This window comes from Pongo pygmaeus, chromosome 11 (genome assembly GCF_028885625.2).
Source record: "Pongo pygmaeus isolate AG05252 chromosome 11, NHGRI_mPonPyg2-v2.0_pri, whole genome shotgun sequence".
Classification (NCBI taxonomy): Eukaryota; Metazoa; Chordata; class Mammalia; order Primates; family Hominidae; genus Pongo; species Pongo pygmaeus.
In genome coordinates, this window is record NC_072384.2 from 75,571,117 (window position 1) to 75,591,520 (window position 20,404).

At 33.1% G+C, this 20,404-nt stretch overlaps 1 protein-coding gene across 2 annotated transcripts in view; it reads right to left on the minus strand.

Moving 5' to 3' along the window:
* Window positions 1-20,404, minus strand: part of LNPK (lunapark, ER junction formation factor) — an 80,393-nt gene that overhangs the window by 9,510 nt on the left and 50,479 nt on the right. Inside the window, exons 9-11 of one of the 2 annotated variants that reach the window (XM_054477783.2) lie at window positions 9,720-9,932; window positions 1,471-1,561; window positions 208-278 (exon numbers count right to left, since the gene is read on the minus strand). In XM_054477783.2, the coding sequence (XP_054333758.1) occupies window positions 208-278; window positions 1,471-1,561; window positions 9,720-9,932 (375 nt within the window). Of the gene's footprint in view, window positions 1-207; window positions 279-1,470; window positions 1,577-9,719; window positions 9,933-20,404 lie in introns of both variants that reach the window. The other variant, XM_054477781.2, reaches the window with a different exon arrangement.

Here is a 20,404-nt window from a genome sequence, read left to right on the forward strand (position 1 = left end):
CAACTGGCCTAGAGGCTGTACATTATATAGGAAGAAACCTGAATTCTCTTCCCTGCTTTGCTCTATGTACTAAAATAAGGATAATATGCCTAACCAATGTATACAAAGAGAGTATATAAAATAAGATGACACTGCATAGAAAATGGCATAGAATAAAATATTTAAGTGTAAATTAATATTTAAAACTCATTGCCCAATAATTCTTACCAATGTATTCAAATTCTTCCTTCAAAGCCATGCCATTATGAGAAAAACACTGCTGACATATAAGTGCATACCTACACCGTAAGGAAAAATGAACAGACCAGTTACAAATGCAGACAAAGCTCATGGCAGAGACTAATTTAGCCATCATGGCTAATTTATATTTTAACACAGCTAAATATGCCATAACAAATTATATGAGACTTAGTAAACCACAAACAATATTCATTAAACAAAAGCCAAAATTAACCAAAGCCCAAATTTCAAGCATTTAAAAATATAATTTATACATCAAATTTAAAATAAATGAAGCAACAGTTAAATGAATATGTCTTTACTAAATTAGCAGAAACATATTTGACATCTGAACACTTAAATTTTGGTGTTTCCCAAAGTACAGTGCTGGGGATGAAAGCCTCCAAATCTGTGGTCAGATAAGGCTGGAAAAGTTGGAACCCTCTTAGAGATTCACAATGAATACTATTAAAACCTGAGATGTGTTGCAGCAAATAAACATTTGATTTTGTTTAGTACAACCCAAAGATTAATTTCTATACATGAATCTTATACCTTTCCCAGTTACACTAAGCATCTTCCTCATTTTCTATTTATATACTTTCTCAGTTCTCTGTGGATATACTCAATGAATACTTCGCAATATCAAATGTCATTCTATTTTGAATAACATACAATTTATTACATAAACATTAAATTCTGATTCCTTTTTTAAAATAATATTAATTAGGAGCACTGTCAAACATCTATTATCCGACGAATTTTTTAAAAATCTATACTTTGACAATTGCTCTATACATATCATACGATCTTCCTAGAGTTATTTTAAGAATAATTGGAAAAGCATTTTGAGAACTGCTAAGTACTAAATACATGCAAATTGCTCTTAACATTAAAAGTACTACTATCACCAAGTCCAGTACTGATACCTATAAAGCCCCATTTCTTAGAACCTATCAGAGTTGAACTATGTTTTTGCTCTTTAAGTTTAAAAGTTTCAATGAAATAATCCAGTTTCTCTAAAAGTTATAGCAGAGTTAATATTTTTTCAAAATGGATTTAATCCAGACTATGTTGTCAAAACTTCTACTGTCAAATAATTGAATATGTACTCTTTTGCAGGGCTATAAAATACTCCATTATGCTCTAAAGTCAGAAAATAGGTGCCACAAAACTGTAAAACATCTAGTGTGTACACACACACACATCCTGTTTTCACTTTCATTTATCTACCACCCCAGTAAATATTACCTGTTTTGTGGACCATCACCAACCAAATATTCAACAATTCTATCCAAAGCACCTCGTTCTCGGGGGAGAATAGGTCTTGCTAAAGGTGGACCTGGAGGATGAAGACCTATTAAATAAATACATATATACAAAATTTATATACATGAAATACACATAAAATTTAATTCCATTACCAAGAACTACCTATACTTGTTAGAACTTTTAAAAGGTTTTAACAAAATAGCAAAATACTAATTCTTATAAATCTCTGAAGAACATTCAAATTTTCATTGAAAATACTGTACTACAAAAATATATTTAAATATGTGCTATATTAGAACTACCTTTGCTAGTAGATTCTGTAGTAGATTCCCACATAACTACTAGCAAATAAAATTATGCTTAGTTCTGTACAAACTGATTTTTTAAAATGCTCCAACTGGGAACTGTTGTGGGGTGGGAGGAGGGGGGAGGGATAGATATACCTAATGCTAGATGACGAGTTAGTGGGTGCAGCGCACCAGCATGGCACATGTATACATATGTAACTAACCTGCACATTGTGCACATGTACCCTAAAACCTAAAGTATAATAAAAATAAATAAATAAAAATAAAAATAAAATGCTCCAACTCTTAAAAGCCTACGTGATAGTAAATCAGGGGACTTCCACTTCAGGCCATAATAGAGCAACAGGAGTCAGATTTAACGTCCCACCTAAAACAATTAAAATACTGTGCAAAACATATGAAGTAACAGTTTTAAAGACACTGGATATCAAGCAATGTAGGTTATTGTTCCCTGAGAAGACTAAAAACAAAACATGCCCTACAACTGCCCCAGCTTATTGCCCATAGAGAGTTTCCACTCGGCAGTGAAAAGAAAGTAAACCCAGGTGAAGTGTAGCAGACTCTCATAGTTGAGGAGACAAAGCCAGAATTCTGAGAAGGCCAAGGCATATTGAGTTCACAAGAAAGGGTACCAAGCAGGAGAGAAGGCACAGAGAAAGAACAACAAAGATTTGCAGAGGGTCTACTGGAGAATTCAGCAGAGTACTGACTGGTGCATACATGTGAGAAAACTTTCTGAGGATGGAGGAAAAAAACTACTCAAAAAGGTGAAAAGAAACAGCATTCATACAGGGCCAAGAATATTGCCCATTTCCAATCAGAGTGGGAAAACCTCCTAACACACAGGCCATCAGGTAAAGTATTCAGAAGAGTACTGTATAGGAATTTTTAAAACCCAGTGTTCAATAAGGTAAAATTCACAATCTCTGGCAACAGATTAGAAATTACTAGACATGCCAATAAGCAGGAAAATATCACTGATAAGAAAAATCAATCAAAATTGACCCAGAAATTATGAAAATGACTGAATTAGTACACAAATATTAAAACAATTCTTATGACTATATTTCCTATGTTTGAGAATCTAAAGATTCAGTATGCTAAGTAGACATAAAAAAATGTAAAACTTAAAACCAAATTGAACTTCTACAGATAAAAACTACAATGTCTAGTATAAAAAAATCCACAGATTATGTGTACAACAGTTTAGACACTGCACACAAAAAAACTGGTGAACTTTAAGACACAGCAATAGAAACCATACAAAATGACAGCCAGGTGCAGTAGCTCATGTCTGTAATCCCAGGCACTTTGAGAGGTCGAGGTAGACAGATCACTCGAGCTCAGGTGTTCAAGACCAGCCCGGGCAATATGAGGAAGCCCCATCTCCACAAAAAAATACAAAAATTAGCTGGGTGTGGTGGCATGCACCTGTAGTCCCAGCTACTCAGGAGGCAGAGGTAGAAGGACTGCTTGAACCCGTGAGGTGGAGGCTGCAGTGAGCCATGATCGTACCACTGCACTCCAGCCTGGGTGACAGAGCAAGACCACAGAACAGTCTCAAGCAGCCTAATATATAAGGGGGTGTGTGTGTGTGTGTGTGTGTGTGTGTGTGTGTGTATAATATATATATTATATACATAATATATATTATATATATAATATACATAATATATATTATATATATAATATATTATATATTATATAATATATATATTATATATAATTTATATTAAATATTATATATTATATATATTATATATAATTGGGGGTCCATCAAGAAGAGGAGAGAAATGAAGAAAAAGACAAAACTATTTAAATAATGCATATTTTCCAAATTTGATTAAATCTATAAACCCACAGATTCAAAAATATCAACAAATCCCAAATACAAGAAACATAATTTTGCTCCAAGACAGTGCATGAACAAATTGCTTAAAACCAATAATAAAGAGAAAAATCTTGACCGGGTGCAGTGGCTCATGCCTGTATCCCAGCACTTTGGGAGGCCGAGGTGGGCAGATCACAAGGTCAACAGATAGAGACCATCCTGGCCAACATGGTGAAAGCCCTTCTCTACTAAAAATACAAAAATTGGCTGGGCGTGGTGGCACGCGCCTGTAGTCCCAGCTACTCAAGAGGCTGAGGCAGGAGAACTGCTTGAACCTGGGAGGTGGAGGTTGCAGTGAGCTGAGCTTGTGCCACTGCACTCCAGACTGGGCAACACAGCGAGACTCCATCTCAAAAAAAAAGAAAAAGAAAAAGAAGAGAGAGAGAGAAATCTTAAAAAAAAAAAAAAAACAGAAAAAAATACATTATGTACAGAGAAAAGGATAAGAATGACAGCAGACTTCTCATCAGAAAAGACGCAAACCAGAAAATGATGAAATGGTATGTTTAAAGTTCTGAAAGAAAAAACTGTCAAAAATGTTATATCCAGTATGAACATTTTTAAATGAAGACTTTTACAGATATACAAAACTGAAAGAATTCATCACTAGAAGAATACGAGAAATGTTAAAAAGAAGTCCTTCAGGCAGAAGGAAAGTGATAGCAGATGGAAAGCAAGATCTACACAAAGGAATAAAGAATCTAAAACAGTTACCATGTGGGTAAATATATAAGACTTTTTATTATTTAAATCACCTTAAAAGATAACTGACTGCACTCTATTATGCATTATATGTAATCTAGAGATGATTTAAAGTATATGGAAGGATATGTATAGATTATATGCAAATACTATGCCATTTCTTTTAAGAGATTTACGCATCCATGGATTCCGGTATCCACTGGGGGATCCTGGAACCAATCACCCATGACATATATATGTTCTTTCAAGTAAATATAAAACATTTACCAATACATGGCATTCTCGGACATAAAACAAGTATGAATACACATAAGAAGATTCAAATAACACAATGTATGTTTTCTAACCATATAATTAAATTAGAAATCAGCAGCAGATAAACATCTGAAAAATCTCCAAATATTTGGTGACTAAATAACATACATTTGAATAACCCAGGATTCAAAGAAAAAATGAAAATTAGAAAGTATTTTGAACTGAATGAAAATGGGAAAAAAAATCAAAATTTATAATATGCAGCTAAAGCAATACTGAAAAGAAAATGTATAATATTAAACACCTATATTACAAAAGAAGATAGGACTAAAATCCATAATTTCAGCTTCCACATTAAGAAACTAAAAAAGAAGAGCAAATGAAACCCAAAGTACAGAATGAAAGAAATAATAAAGTTCAGAGAGGAAGTTAATACAACAGAATATACAAAAATAATAAAGAAAAGCTGGTTCTTTGAAAAGATCAATATAATTGTTAACCTCTAGCCAGACTAATCAGGAAAAAAAAAAAAAAAAGAAGATACAAACTATTAATATCAGAAAGGAGAAAAACGCCGCAACTCCAGATTGTAAAAACATTAGGAGAATAATTAGGGACTATTACAAGCAACTTAACGCCAATAAATTCTACAGGTTAGATAAAATGGACAAATTCCTTGAAAGACTACCAAACTACCAAAGTTCACTCAAGAAGATAAAAATAATTATTTGTTAAAATTTTGTTAGGAATTTTTGCATCTACGATCATGTGTGATATTGGTCATAGTTTTTCTTAAATAAATTGAATTTTTAGTTAAAAAAAAAAAAAACACCTTTTTCTCTTAGGAAAAAAAAAAAAAAAAAATACCAGGCCCAGATGCTTCAACTTGTCATATCTTTAAAATTAAGGAAACATTTAAATTAAGGAAGAAATAATACCAATTCTACACAAATTGCCCAGAAAACTGAATAGGAAATACTTACTCATAATGTTATGAAATGAAACCAACATAACTCTGATACCAAAACCAGACAAAGAGATGACAAGGAAAAAAATAAACAAAAAAACCACAGACCAATATTCCTAATGAGTATTGATATAAACATTTTTAACAAAATATTAGCAAACCGAAGCCAACAATATACATATAAGATAATTTATCATGATCAAGTGAGATTTATTCCAGGAAAGCAAGTTAGTTTAACATTTAAAAATCAATGTAATTCACTATATGAACAGGCATTAAAACAAAGAAACAAAGCCCAATATAAACATCTCAATAGATGTAGACACAGCATTTGAAAAAATACACAATCTATTACTGATTTAAAAGAAAACCTTCAGCTAACTAAGAATAGATGGGCACTTCAAGCTGATAAGGAGTATTTATTAAAACAAAAAACCCTAGAGCTAACATCATGCTAAACTGTGAAAGAATAATTGCTTTTCCCCTAAGACCAACAAAAAGGCAAGGATGTCCACTCCTAGCACTTCTATTACCATTGTACTGAAGGTATAGCTCATATAATAAGGTAAGAAAAATAAATAAAATAAAACCAAATTGGAAAGGGAGAAGTAGAATTTTCTTTATTCAGACAATGTGGCTGTCTATGTAGAAAATACTATGTAATCTACAAAAAAGTTATACTATCTAGAGCCAATAAATTAGTTTATCAAGGTTATAGGACACAATAGCAATATACAAAAATCAATTGTATTTCTATATACTAGCAATAACCAGTTGGAAATAGTTAATAAAACAATACCATTTACAATAGCATTAAAAATATGAAATAATTAGATGTAAACTTAACAAAAAGTGCAAAATCTGTACACCAAACACTACAAAACATTGCTGAAAGAAATTAATGACCTAAATAAGTGAAGAGAAATATACTGTGTTCACGTAATAAATTAGACAATATCATAAGAGACTAATGGTGAGTGGGGAGTGGAGGAATAACACATAAAATTTAGTTAATAATTTTTATTTTATATAAAAATAATAACAAAAATAAAGAGTTACACATTCAAACATTATGAATTGTAACCCTATAACCTCTGAAAACTGAAAGAGAACTATTTGCAGGAATACTCTGAATTGAGACAACACAGAAGGCACTGAGAAGACAGTGACAGAATAAAATAAAATGTGATGTTTGCCTTTGTAAAACAAGACAGAATGAACATAATAAGGTGGGCAGCAATGGAGGTTTACATGGAGATTTCATAGAAGACTCTGAAACAAAATGGAACCCTGTTGGAAGACGCCCTGCAATATAGGGATACCAGGGTTTCAAAATGGCTATGACAAAATCTTTCAAGTATTCCAGATGGCTTTAGGATAGCAATACTACATTATACTAAATTCCTATAATTTAAAGGAATAAAAAGGAAATTCGATTTGTAAATAATCACAAACTTAAAGGCTATTACCATCTATAAAAGGGCAACTGATGTCAAAATTATAGCTACTAGTAAATAAAAGTTAGGTTCTAGACCAAGTTCTTAGTATTAGAAATCAAGTACACTTTTTTTTTTTTTTTTGAGACACAGTGGCGCTATCTCAGCTTACTGCAACCTCCACCTCCCAGGTTCCAGCAATTCTCCTGACTCAGCCTCCCAAGTAGCTGGGATTACAGGCGCCTGACACCAGGCCCGGCTAATTTTTGTATTTTTAGTAGAGATGAGGTATCACCGTGTTAGTCAGGCTGGTCTTGACTAACCTGACCTCAAGTGATCTGCCCATCTCCACCTCCCAAAGTGCTGGGATTACAGGCGTGAGCCACCGTGCCCGGCTCTCAAATACACTTTTAAGATTCTATCACTGGCAGGGTGCAGTGGCTCCCACCTGTAATCCCAGCACTTTGGGAGACCAAAGTGGGCAGATCATCTGAGGTCAGGAGTTTGAGAACGGCCTGGCCAATACGGCGAAACTCCTACTAAAAATACAAAAATTAGCCAGGCCTGGTGGTGCCCACCTATAATCCCAGCTACTCGGCAGGCTGAGGCAGGAGAATTGCTTGAACCCGTAAGGCAGAGGTTGCAGTGAGCCAAGATCCATGACACTGCATTCCAGCCTGGGCAACAGAACAAGACTCTGTCTCAAAAAAAAAAAAGATTCCATCAGCTAAGTTATTGGTTTACTTGTGCTAACAACATTCAATTATTATCATCAAAAAATGAACTTGAATCCAGACATGGTCATCCCTCATTATCAAATTTTCAACTTGAATAAGCAAGCCAAATTAGATTTGGAAAGCATTTAAGCCAACTTAACTTGCTAGAGTATTTTACTTCTACATATTTAAAGTGAACATATCCACAAAAGAATCTGGATACATGAAATAATAGATTTCATAAAAATATCTTAAACCTCTTGCACATGCATCTTTATATTCATGCTGTTATAGACAACGGTAATTAATAAAAACATCAAAAGCAATCATTGTAGGAATACTGGTCATTTTTACACAGCTTGGCAAATTATCAAGTACCTGCTGGTTATTAATTTTCAAACATATGGGAGCTCTGTGGTAATACACATTAAATTGATTCTCTTCCACAAATATGGCATAAAGAAAAAATTAAGTATTAATCTTCTTTATAATGAATTATTTAACTCATTCACATTTTTGACAATGTACAATTTAAACACAGTCTTTCACACAGAAACTAATTAAAAACTTTAGTAAAACATGTTATATTTACATGATCATAAAATCTAGGCTATTATTCCTTCTATAGCCCTATTCTTACATGTGCAATACAGTTTTTATTACTTTATATGTTGCTAAACTTTTTGCTTAAAATAAGTTAGATATACAAATGTATATAATACATACATTCGCACCCAAAAAAGTTCTTTCATTAACCCAGGAATTTTAATTTACAAATCATGGGTATCTCAAATCAACCAGATAACAACAGAAACATTAGTAATTTTCAATCAATTTAACTTTTCTCAATTTCATAAAATATATGGCTGCCTTAAGTATTGTCATTACATGTCAAATTTAAAAGTATTGTTTTACGTAACTATTTTTAAAGTTTTAAGATTTGTATACATTTCATTTATAGTCAGTATTCTTAATTTGTTAATAAATGAAGAGTTTTAGTCTTCTAAAATCTTATGCTGCATTTTTGAAGGAAAACAGGAAAAACATCTACTGTACTAAGTGACATTTCCATTTTTTATTGATTTTACTACACAAATACTGATTACCTGACATCAGCTACTGCCTAGCCTCAAAATCATTATTAATTATATATTAGTAATTAGTCATGAAATAACAAAGTAATCTACATTAGAATTAAATAATCTAAAACAAAATAAATAATTTACTATCATATGCAACAATATGACATGGAAATCTACATAAAACAATGTGATCTGTGCTAAAGCAGTGGACTTCCATGCCCCAATCACACTCCAAAAGAAACTGCAGGGTACTATAGTCTATTACACTTCGGAATGGGATCTTCCCCTAGAGAGCCACCACAGTGAAAAGAGATAATCTATGAAATAAAATAAAGAGAATATGTTCATTTAATACAGCTTTGTAAAATATCTATCAGAAAATACTAAGGTTCTATGCGTTAAAAAAAAAAATTTACTAGCCCACATTAACAAAAGTATACCACAATACAGGAGTATTATTCCTGAAATATGTTGTCATGTTTAAAAATACATGCATGGAGTTTAGCAAAAAACATCAATACATTCCAAAAGTGTTTTCTTCTATCCCTGTTTTATATAAATCTGGAGGCATTCTAAAGTTGAATATAAAAAGATATGCTGTACTGTTGGCTACAGAATAATACAAAGTTTTATTGCCATTTAAACAAAGAAGCCATAACAGTTAAATGAGCTCAAGAAATAGGTTTCAGTATCACAAGGTGCCAGCTGTAAAGAGTTATGGCTAATTGAATATGGAACTCCTGCTTAATCAGATAACTGCTCTGCTATTTCCAAATGAAATGCCATTTCCATACCATCTGAAAATGGCCCGTTTTATTGGTAACCAGAGAAAACAATATAAATTGTAAATAACATTAAGTGCTCTGTTTACCCATTCCAGGCACTGAAGTAGCAGGGGATCCAAGATGTCTTGGTAACACATTTGATGACAGGGCTGGAGTAACAGTTCTTTCTGGGGGTCCACCAGGGGCAGAACTGTCCTTTGGTGGTCCAGGAGATACTGGAACTTGTGGAGGAGGGCCCTGGTTAGGGCTTGCTGGTGTTGGAGAAAGGTTTCTTTGAGCTGCAGTTCGCTGACGAATCTCTGAGAAGAGTAAGTACATACTAGACTTAATTTCCAATATACCATATTAGCCAGTATCACAAACAATTTATATTTATTAAAATTTTACAGCCCCAAAAGGCATTATAGTGTCAAAATTACTGATAATAATAAATCTATAATATGTGACATTGAAAACAAAGTACTCTATTTCTGAACTTACAGTTCAACTGTACATGTTTACACAACAAGCCATGATCTAAGTGTAGCTACTGATACTACTTTTCAAAACAAATCCAGTAAAATAAAATCACCCAATTATGTGCCATATCTTTTTAAACTAATCTTCCTAATTATAATAAAGGAAAGAAAGTTTATCAGAATTAGTGAAAACTCCAAATTGCAGATTTGTTTTTCAAGATTTAAAAAACTAAAAACTAAGAGATAAGTGAATAAGTATATTCTGGAATTATCAAGGTAATTAATCTAAGTAGTCATAGAAATGCTGAAAAAGTATTTTTACTATTAGGTACCATTTCCATTCTCCTTCATGGTATTGCTATCCTTTTGGCAAATTTGTTTTGGCCAAAACATTCAACAGATCTACTCCATATAAACAATGTTTCGTCATTAATAAATCTTAGCTTATAATTACAGAAATTACAAGATTCTCTGTAACAGGGGTCAGCAAACATGCCACATCCAGGCTGCCGCCTGCTTTTGTAGTTTTATTAGAACACAGGCCAGTTCTTTTGTTTACAGATTGTCTATGGCTGCTTTAGAAGAGTAGAGTAGTTGCAACGGAGACCATATGGCTCTCAGGGCCATTTAACTATATTTACTATCTGGCTTTTTACAAAAAAAGTTTCATGACTTGTACTCAGTAACATAAAATTGAATTCTATTATTCTCTATTCCCACCAATATTTTACTTGAATGTCAGTGGTAAGATTTCACATAAAGAAGCCTTTATACTTTTTCAATTCTACCTATCAGATTAAATTATCACAAATCCTGAATTAGTGAGCTGAAACTAAATAAGTTATTTTTAATTGACATAAACAGTAAAAATACATATGTCCAGAAGCAAAACACTTGGACTCTATTTGACAGTTAAAGAATTTCATGAAAGTTAATTGCAATTGAAAGTACAGCTCTAGCATCAGATCTTAGTTCATCCCAATCTAGTCTACCAGCTAAGAACCAGGGCCCTGCAGTCAGAAAGATTTGGTTGGAATCCTGGCTCTGGCTACATGACTTCAGATAGGTTACTTAACTTTGAAAAACCTGTTATTTTATCTGTAAAATTAGGATAATAATATTAACTAATATAATTGTTATGAGAATTAAATATGATAATGTCTATAAACTGACAGCTCACATTTAATGAATACTTATTTCAGATGACAGTTTTTGTACACAACTAAGTATTTTCAAACGATTTTAGCTAAAATTACTGGGATCAACTAATTTTCCATTGGTTCACAATTTAGTCTCTAACCAAGCCATGGCAATAACAAATTATAAGCACAGTATCATTATATAAATGGAACCATCTTTATATTTTGCTACTTTCCATGCAATTTATATAGAAAATTTCAGCTGTTACCTGAACAAATCATATCCTAACATCTGCAAATTAGCTGCTAACTTTATTTTTTACTCACAAGGAGCACCTTAATAAGTGGTTGCATATTAGGAAAGTCATTAAATGCTGCAAAAGGTACTGAAATCAATAAAATCATATTAGGATTTGATAATTTAAACTGCTCATTTAAAAATAAGGTATCAAATACTGTAAATCATTTTTCAGCCAACTTTCAGGTAAAGCATAACTCAAAAAGTGGCATTTTTCTTCCAGATAAATGAAAGTTTAGCATTTATTAGACTATACCAAAGCAGCTATTATCCTTCCTCTTCACGAAGACTTGAGACTACTTCCTCTAAATGTGCATTTACCCAGTGAAAATTACCTGAAATGCTTTTACTATCACTAGTACACCACTGAAAGGAGACTAGCTAACAAAGGACACCATGTCAAGCATTCCATAAAAGAGACGTACCTTAATAATTCTAAATCTAAATTTAGGCAAAGGGGGAAAATGTTATAGCAGTTACAAAAGGGAGAAAATGTAGTTTCATCATTTTCAAAGGAAAAGCAAGTATCAAGGGTTACAATATCTTCAATAGTTTAAAATAATAAGGTACCAAATCTATATTTGTCAAACTATTATAAAATATTCTGGTAGTCTCAATTTAAAATACCTCAGATCTACTTTTAACTACTTGTGATTCATAAAGTTTTGTATTAATTACTCTAAAAAGTTTCCAGTACTCAACAAAATAGTCATATTAGATATGTTCAACATTTTCTGCCTTAAAAGTAAGATACAAAGCCCCCAAAAGAGCCACCAAGCATTCCACATGAATCTGGCAAAATATCATAAGAAGCATGCCATAAGGTTAATTCTCAACCGGAGTATGTTTTAACACCCTCATCAATGATCAATGACCCAACAAAAATCATACTCACTGAGGATGATGACATGCCTATATTAGGTTTAAATTCAAAATGAAGCAAACAGACCCATTACCAAGCTCTTTTCAAAGAGGTTATTTATTAAGGGTCACGAATAAAGGTTGGTTAGTGGGTACAAAAATATAGTTAGATAGGACGAATAAGAGCTAGTGTTTGATAGTACAGTAGGGTGACTACAATTAACAATAATGTGTCATTCAAAATAGCTAGAAGAGAAGAATTGGAATGTTCTCAACATAAAAGACAAATGTTTGAGGTGATAGATATCCCAATTACCTTGATTTAATCATCATAAATTGTATGCAAGTATGTAACCCCAAAAATATGTACAATTATATATCAATTAAAAATGAAGCAAATAGAATCCAAATGATATATTTTTAAAACTACTATATTAAACAGAAGCTTAAATTAATGATAAAACAGCATAGCTGTGCAAAGCAAAGACTCTGGGATCAAATGGTCATAATTTTAGCTCCACCCCGTTTACTAGATGTGTATGCTACCTTTTCCAAGTTGATGATATCACTCAGTTCAGCTTTCTCATAATGCGAATACTTACCGCTTATGGTTGTTGTAAAGATTAAATGAGAAAATCAAGAGAAAGAACTCAGCCAAAGCACATGCGAAGTACTTAACAGGCAATAACTATTAGCAGAAATAGTGCATATCTAAAGGTTCCAATGATTATAATAAATCAAAAACTAAGCAATCTAGAATTTCTAAGGCAATTATTTAAAATATATAGATATTAATTTACACATTAAATGTTTCCTTAAAGTTATTTGTGAAGTCGTTTAAATGTATAAATTCACAATTTATATAAAAACTTAAATGTATAATTCTAGCTTGCCATTAAATAATATTGGGATGAATGTTTTATAATACAAATACTCGTCCCTTAATTTATCAGATTTTTTACATACTCTTTTTATGCTGCTAGAAGGTTCTGTCTTTGTTCTATGATCAAGCTGTGGCAGGAAGAACACCATACAATAATTAGGAGGCCTGGATTTTCATCTAGCTAATAGTACCAGTTCCTTTATTATTTCCATAGGTTACTGAGGAACAGGTGGTGTTTGGTTACATGAGTAAGTTCTTTAGTGGTGATTTGTAAGGTCTTGGTGCACCCATCACTCATACAGTATACAATGCACCCTATTTGTAGTCTTTTATTCCCATCCCCTTCCTGCCCTTTCCCCTGAGTCCCCAAAGTCCATTGTGTCATTCTTATGCCTTTGCACCCTCATAACTTAGCTGCCACTTATGAGTGAGAACATATGATGTTTGGTTTTCCATTCCTGAGTTACTTCACTTAGAGCAATAGTTTCCAATCTCATCCAGGTCACTGAGAATGCTGTTAATTCATTCCTTTTTATGGCTGAGTAGTATTCTATCATTCATTCATATATATATTATATATATATGAATTATATATATAATTCATATATATTATATATTATATATTATATAATATTATATATATTATATTATATATTATATAATATTATATATAATATAATATTATATATAATATTATATTATATATTATATAATATTATATATAATATAATATTATATATAAGATATAATATAATTATAATATATAATTGTATATTATATAATATATAATTAACATATAATTATATATTTATATATTATATATTTATATAATTATATTATATATTTATATATTATATATAATTATATTATAATTATATTATATATAATTATTATATATAATTATATATAATTATATTATATATAATTATATATTTTATTTATATATATTTATTTATATTTTATTTATGTATATTTTATATATTATATATAATTTATATATTATATTATTATATATAATTTATAATTATATATAATTTATATAATAATATATTATATATTGTATATATATACAATATCTCTCTCTCTCTCTCTCAGTTTCTTTATCCACTCGTTGGTTGATGACATTTGGGTTGGTTCCACGTTTTTGTGATTGCGAATTGTGCTGCTATAAACATGTATGTGCAAGTATCTTTTTCGTATAATGACTTCTTTTCCTCTGGGTAGAAACCCCGTAGTGGGATTGCTGGATCAAATGGTAGTTCTACTTTTATTTTTTAAGGAAATCTCCATACTGTTTTCCACAGTGGTTGTACTAGTTTACATTCCCACCAGCAGTGTAGAAGTGTTCCCTGTTCACCACATCCACACCAACATCTACTATTTTTTTATTTTTTTTATTATGGCCATTCTTGCAGGAGTAAGGTGGTATTGCATTTTGGTTTTGATTTGCATTTCCCTGATCATTAGTGATGTTGAGCATTTTTTCACGTTTGTTGCCCATTTGTATATTTTCTTTTGAGAATTGTCTATTCATGTTCTTAGCCCACTTTTTGACGGGACTTGTTTTTTCTTGCTCCTTACGTGAACTAAAACCCCACTAGGTTCCAAATTTCCTTAATATGAGTGTTGGCAAAACTACAAAGGCAATATTCATATTTTCCCTAGCACTAGTCAAAGGCTTTCTGAACTACTGTGTCCAGTTCTAAGACTCATAAGAGAAAATTTCAGAAATTGGATTTTAGTAATGGGGGTGGGGGAATCTTTAAGCCTATTCACATATGCAGATGTGGAAACTCTTAGACTTAGGGTGAATTTTGCTTTTTGTAATTGTGAAAAAAATTATACTATAGTATAATTTTATACTATAGTACTATAGTTAGGGCACAGGGATATATTTTCAGGTAAATTTCTATTGTTTTCAGTTCTGTATTTTTTAACTTATTTGAATGTAATTCCTTTAAATAATCAAAATAATAAAGACATCTCTTCCTTCTACTTTCAAAACTTTCTGAAGTCCATGTTCACTGTATCTTCTGTTCACATCCACTCATACTAAGCTGCTCCAAATTCAGCTTCTACCCTATTTCGCTATTAAAATTGTACTCTCAATAGGTCAATGTCTTTTTATTGCTAAAAAATGACTTTATAACCTCTTCCTTCCTATAGAGGCAAAGCTTTCTGAAAAACAAAACAAAAAAAAAACTTCTCTGCATTTCACTTCTTAACCCAACTCAATCTGGTTTTTGTGCTCCTTTTTAGCTACCACAGTATTACCCACCACTGAAAGTATCATTGCTTTGGTCACCAACAACGTTATAATACCACTACTAATGTTGCGTTAACATAGCTACTCTTTATCAAATCCCTATTTTCTGCTAGGAACCATGCTAGGCACTATATATAAATCTACTAATTTCATCTACTATTCATATCAATCCTTTGGGGTAACTCCTATCTCCAGTTTTCAAAAGAAGAAACCAAAGTTCAGTGGCTAAATAACTTGCTAAAATTCTGACAGTAAAATAAGAGATGGAGCCAGGATTCAAATTCTGGTTTTTATGACAAAAATGCCCATATTCTCTGTGTTATGCAACCTGTCAAATTCAAAGGCCTCATTTCAGTCTTCTACTTACTACCAATCTAGCTCTACTTTTGACTCTGATCATTCACTCTTTCTTGGGCTCCTCTTTCTTCATCTACCCTTAAATGTCAATGTTCCCTGTAGTTCTGTCTTAGGTGCTCTTACTCTATTTTCTCTCTCTGGGCAATTTCACTCAATCTCACATTCCAATAATAATCACCTATGCCTCCCAATTATTTCTAATCTGTATATCCATAACCTCAACCTTTCTCCTGAGCTCCATATGAAATAATCAACTACCTATGAACCTCAGCATCTTGCTATAACTCCCATTCAACAGATCCAAAAGTAAATGTATTGTCTTCTACAGAAACCAGTATTCCAATTATGTTCTTTATCTGGCTTAACATACTAACACCTAAGCAGTTGTCCAAACAAAAACATCTTGATTCTTCCTCCCACCCCCAACCCCTGCCCCACTTTCCAAATCTAATTGCCTGTATCAATCTACTCCTGAATTATCTCTTAAATCTCTTCTTTTTCCTCAGTGCTATTGCTGTAACCTTATCTAGTACAGGCCTTTATCTTTTAACTATATTAGATGATATTCCTAATTGATCTCTATGGCTCAGTCATATTCTCTCCAATCCAACATAACCTCCATGTTACCAAAAAAAAAAAAGTATTCTTCGTAAAATGCTAACTTGATGTAAAATTCAAAGCCTCCGTTGACTTTATATGTTGTGTATAAGATAAAGTCCTGAACTCCAGAACTATACTATATAATGATGCAGAAAAAGCCCTTCATAATTTGATTCCTCTTTCATATGAACCCTACCTTCCTTTTTCAGGGATATGGCAGTATTTGTAGTGCCTCGAGGTGCCAAGTCGTTTCTCTCTTCCAGTCCTTGCACATGGAGTAAATCCTTTATCTGAAGAGTACTTTTTCAATCCTATTCTCACATCAAATTATTATTAAAAGTTATAATGCATTGTAATTCATACCTATCTTCATTTTGGTCCTTAGCATACTGTTTATTACATGTGTATACCCCTTTTAATCAAAAGCTAATAAGCACAAACTACATCTCTGCAGACACATGATGTGGGAAAGGTAACTGGTACAGAGCATGAGCTTAATAAACACCTATGAAATCAATCTATTTTCCTCTTGCATTTCAATGTTAAATTTCCAACTGCCTATTACCCAACTTATTTGGAGTGATAAACAGGAAAATGGCCTCTCAAAAATGTCCCCATCTTCCTGTCCATTCTGTAAATATGTTACATGCAAGGCAGATAAAGATTGCAGATAGAATTAAGATTGCTAATTAGCCTGCTGCATTTAGAATCTCAGCTTAACTTCAGGAGTCCATACAAAAAAGCTATCTTTAAGCAGAAAGTTTTCTATTAATAATAATATATACCACTTGCCAGCCTTTAGTTGAGTTTATTCTTTTGTTCTGCTTTTCAAATTAAAAATACATTTTGCTTTATAGTTCTTTGTCTTAACATTTACTTTCCTTTATCACCTTAATAATTTATTTTTGATCTGGCCTAACTTCCAGCAATCTCAACATTAAACAACATGAACCTTGCAGTTCACCAAGGTCCTATTTGGTAAATTACTATTTTATAACATTTAAACAAAATAAAGCAATGCCAAAATAAATGTTTACTTTTATTTTCTTCAACTCATTTATTAAGCAACCACTAAGAGTAAAACACCAGTATAAGCACATTGAAGGGGATTCAGAGTTGCATATAGAGGTAGCAAGCTATCTTTAAGACAAGAAAAACAAACTCACTAAATATTCTAATACAAGCTAAATGCCATATAATGGGAGCCAACAAAGTACTATAGAGTGAAGTGAGGACTTCACAAGAAGTGAGGACTGACAACTTAGTCATCTAGATGGGCTGAAGAAAGGGTTTACAGTGATGATGGCATTTGAGACAAACAATGAAAACTGGATTGGGATAGAAATGCCTTTGTTATCTATATTAAAGTCCATGTGGCAGTTTTAAAATAAGACTCCAAAATCCTTTGATTCTCCTTTCAACAAATGAGAGCAGAGGGTGTCTGTGTACCCTCCCCTTGAAATTGTACTCTGACTTTGACAAAGAGAACAAAGTTGTGCCAGAATCCAGGACTTTTTGTCTCCTATGCTCCTTGGTCTTGGAACCTGCCACCAGGGAAGAGTAAGTTCAAGTGACCCGAGAGAGAAGTCCATGTGGAGAGGAAACAACAGCCAGCACCCACTTGGAAACAACAGCCAGCACCAACTTGCCAGTTGTTTTAAACCACCTTGATAGTAGATCCTCTAGCTCAGTACAGTAGCTCTAACTGATGTGAGACACAGATAAGCTGTCTCCAACAAACCCTAGCCAAATTGCAAATTTCATGAGCAAAGAAAGAATGTTGTGTTAAATCACTAAATTTTAGGATGGTTTGTTATATACTAAACAATTGTAACAGTATAAATTTGATATTTACGTAAAGAACATCCAAATTTCTTATAAGGCAAATTTATTAAGGTGAATTTATTATTTTATAAGGCATTTTTCAGATTCTCTTAATCAAACACATTCCCCCAAAACAGCAAAATATAAAGTATTTCTCCATTTGGTATAAAGATCAAAAAAAGATCTATAATTTCTACTTTAATTTTCAATACATGCTCTGGAACACAAGTGAGTAAACTCTAAAACCTACTGAAATAAGAAGTTGTACTCTATTTGCTAAAACCATGTCCCTGCAAAAATAACTGATTTTGAATTTAGCTGTGGCAAGATACAATTGACTTTTCTTTTATTACATTTCATTAGTAAAGGTGCAGGGTTGAGTACAAAAGGCAAAAGAAAATGTATAGGTGGTTTCCTCCTAGAAAACAATAGGAGGGTCAGTTAAGGATTTGTTTTTAGGCTGGGCGTGGTGATTAAGGCCTGTAATCCTAGCACTTTGGGAGGCCGAGGCTGATGGATCGCTTGAGCCCAGGAGTTCGAGACCAGCCTGGGCAACATAGTGAAACCCCATCTCTACAAAAAGTTAAAAAATTAGCTGGGCACGGTGGTACATACTTGTAGTCCCAGCTACTCAGGAGGCTGAGGTGGGAGGATGGCTGGACCCCAGGATGTTGAGGTCGTAGTAAGCTATGATGACACCACTGCACTCCAGCCTGGGTGACAGTGAGACCATGTCTTCAAAAAAAAAAAAAAAAAAAAAAAGATTCATTTTTAGGGCATCCTCCAAAAATCTGATCATTCTCCCTATTTCAATCATTCACCCCTATGGTGATAACCTATTCCTATAACTTTGCAACCAGAAATAACTGATCCCCTCTCAGGTTTAAGCATCCTGTTCTCCAACCACTAACCTCTCAGCTTACCTCCTCCAACTGCAAGATCTATAACCCGTTAATTATTAATTATTAATAGGTCAGTGAACATTTTTGGAAAGAGCCACATAATAAACATTTCAGGCTTTGCAGACCACACAAGGTCCTGTTGCCTATTCTTACTCTTTATTTTTTAGAATGCTTTGAAAATGTGAAAACATTCTAAGCTGAAGAGCCATAAAACACAGGTCTTGGCCCACATTTGCAGGCTGCGGTTTGTGGATTCCTGTATTAATACTACCAACACCTTTTGACTGTCCATCACTACCACTCATGTCTTTATTTCCCTCATAATCATCTTAAATTCCATAATCCATTGTGATAATGGCTCCCCTACAAACAACTTCAGCTCCTGGCCCCCTTATCAAATTATCTAATACATTAGGCAAAACCCCAACCCTGGTTAAAACCAACCATTTGCCTACTCCATGCTGGCACCTACACGGGTGACTGTAACTGGAAAAGCACACAGAATCCTGCATTAAATTTATGACTATTCATTTTAAGTAGCCTTTAGAGTCCCCTGGCATTATTCCATATCTTTTCTTCAAGCCTCCAACATTATCTCCCCCAACCTCATCCTCACAAAGAAAATAGAGACACAATCAGAAAATTGGCTGGGCGCAGTAGCTCACACCTATAATCCCAAAACTTTGGGAGGCTGAGGTGGGCAGATCATTTGAGGTCAAGAGTTTGAGACCTGCCTGGCTGACATGGTGAAACCCCATATCTACTAAAACTACAAAAATTAGCCGGGTGTCATGGTGAGCACCTGTAAACTCAGCTACTCAGGAGGCTGAGGCAGGAGAATCACTTGAACCTAGGAGGCAGAGGTTGCAGCGAGCCAAGATCATGCCACTGCACTCCAGCCTAGGTGATAAAGTGAGACTTCATCTCAAAAAAAGAAAACATCTCAAAAAAAGAACCCAACCACCTACTTATATCTTCCCATGTTCTCAGACTTTCCCCATTGCTAAAGATGAGCTATCACACACTTGTCAAAAGCTGACTTCTCCACTTGTATACTAGATCACATCCCCTCTTGCCTAGTCATGGACAGTTCCAAATCAATTCTCCCTACTCTCTCCTCCATCATTAATTATTCCACATGGATACTATTGCAGATCATTCCAAGATGGGTGAATAGGAACAG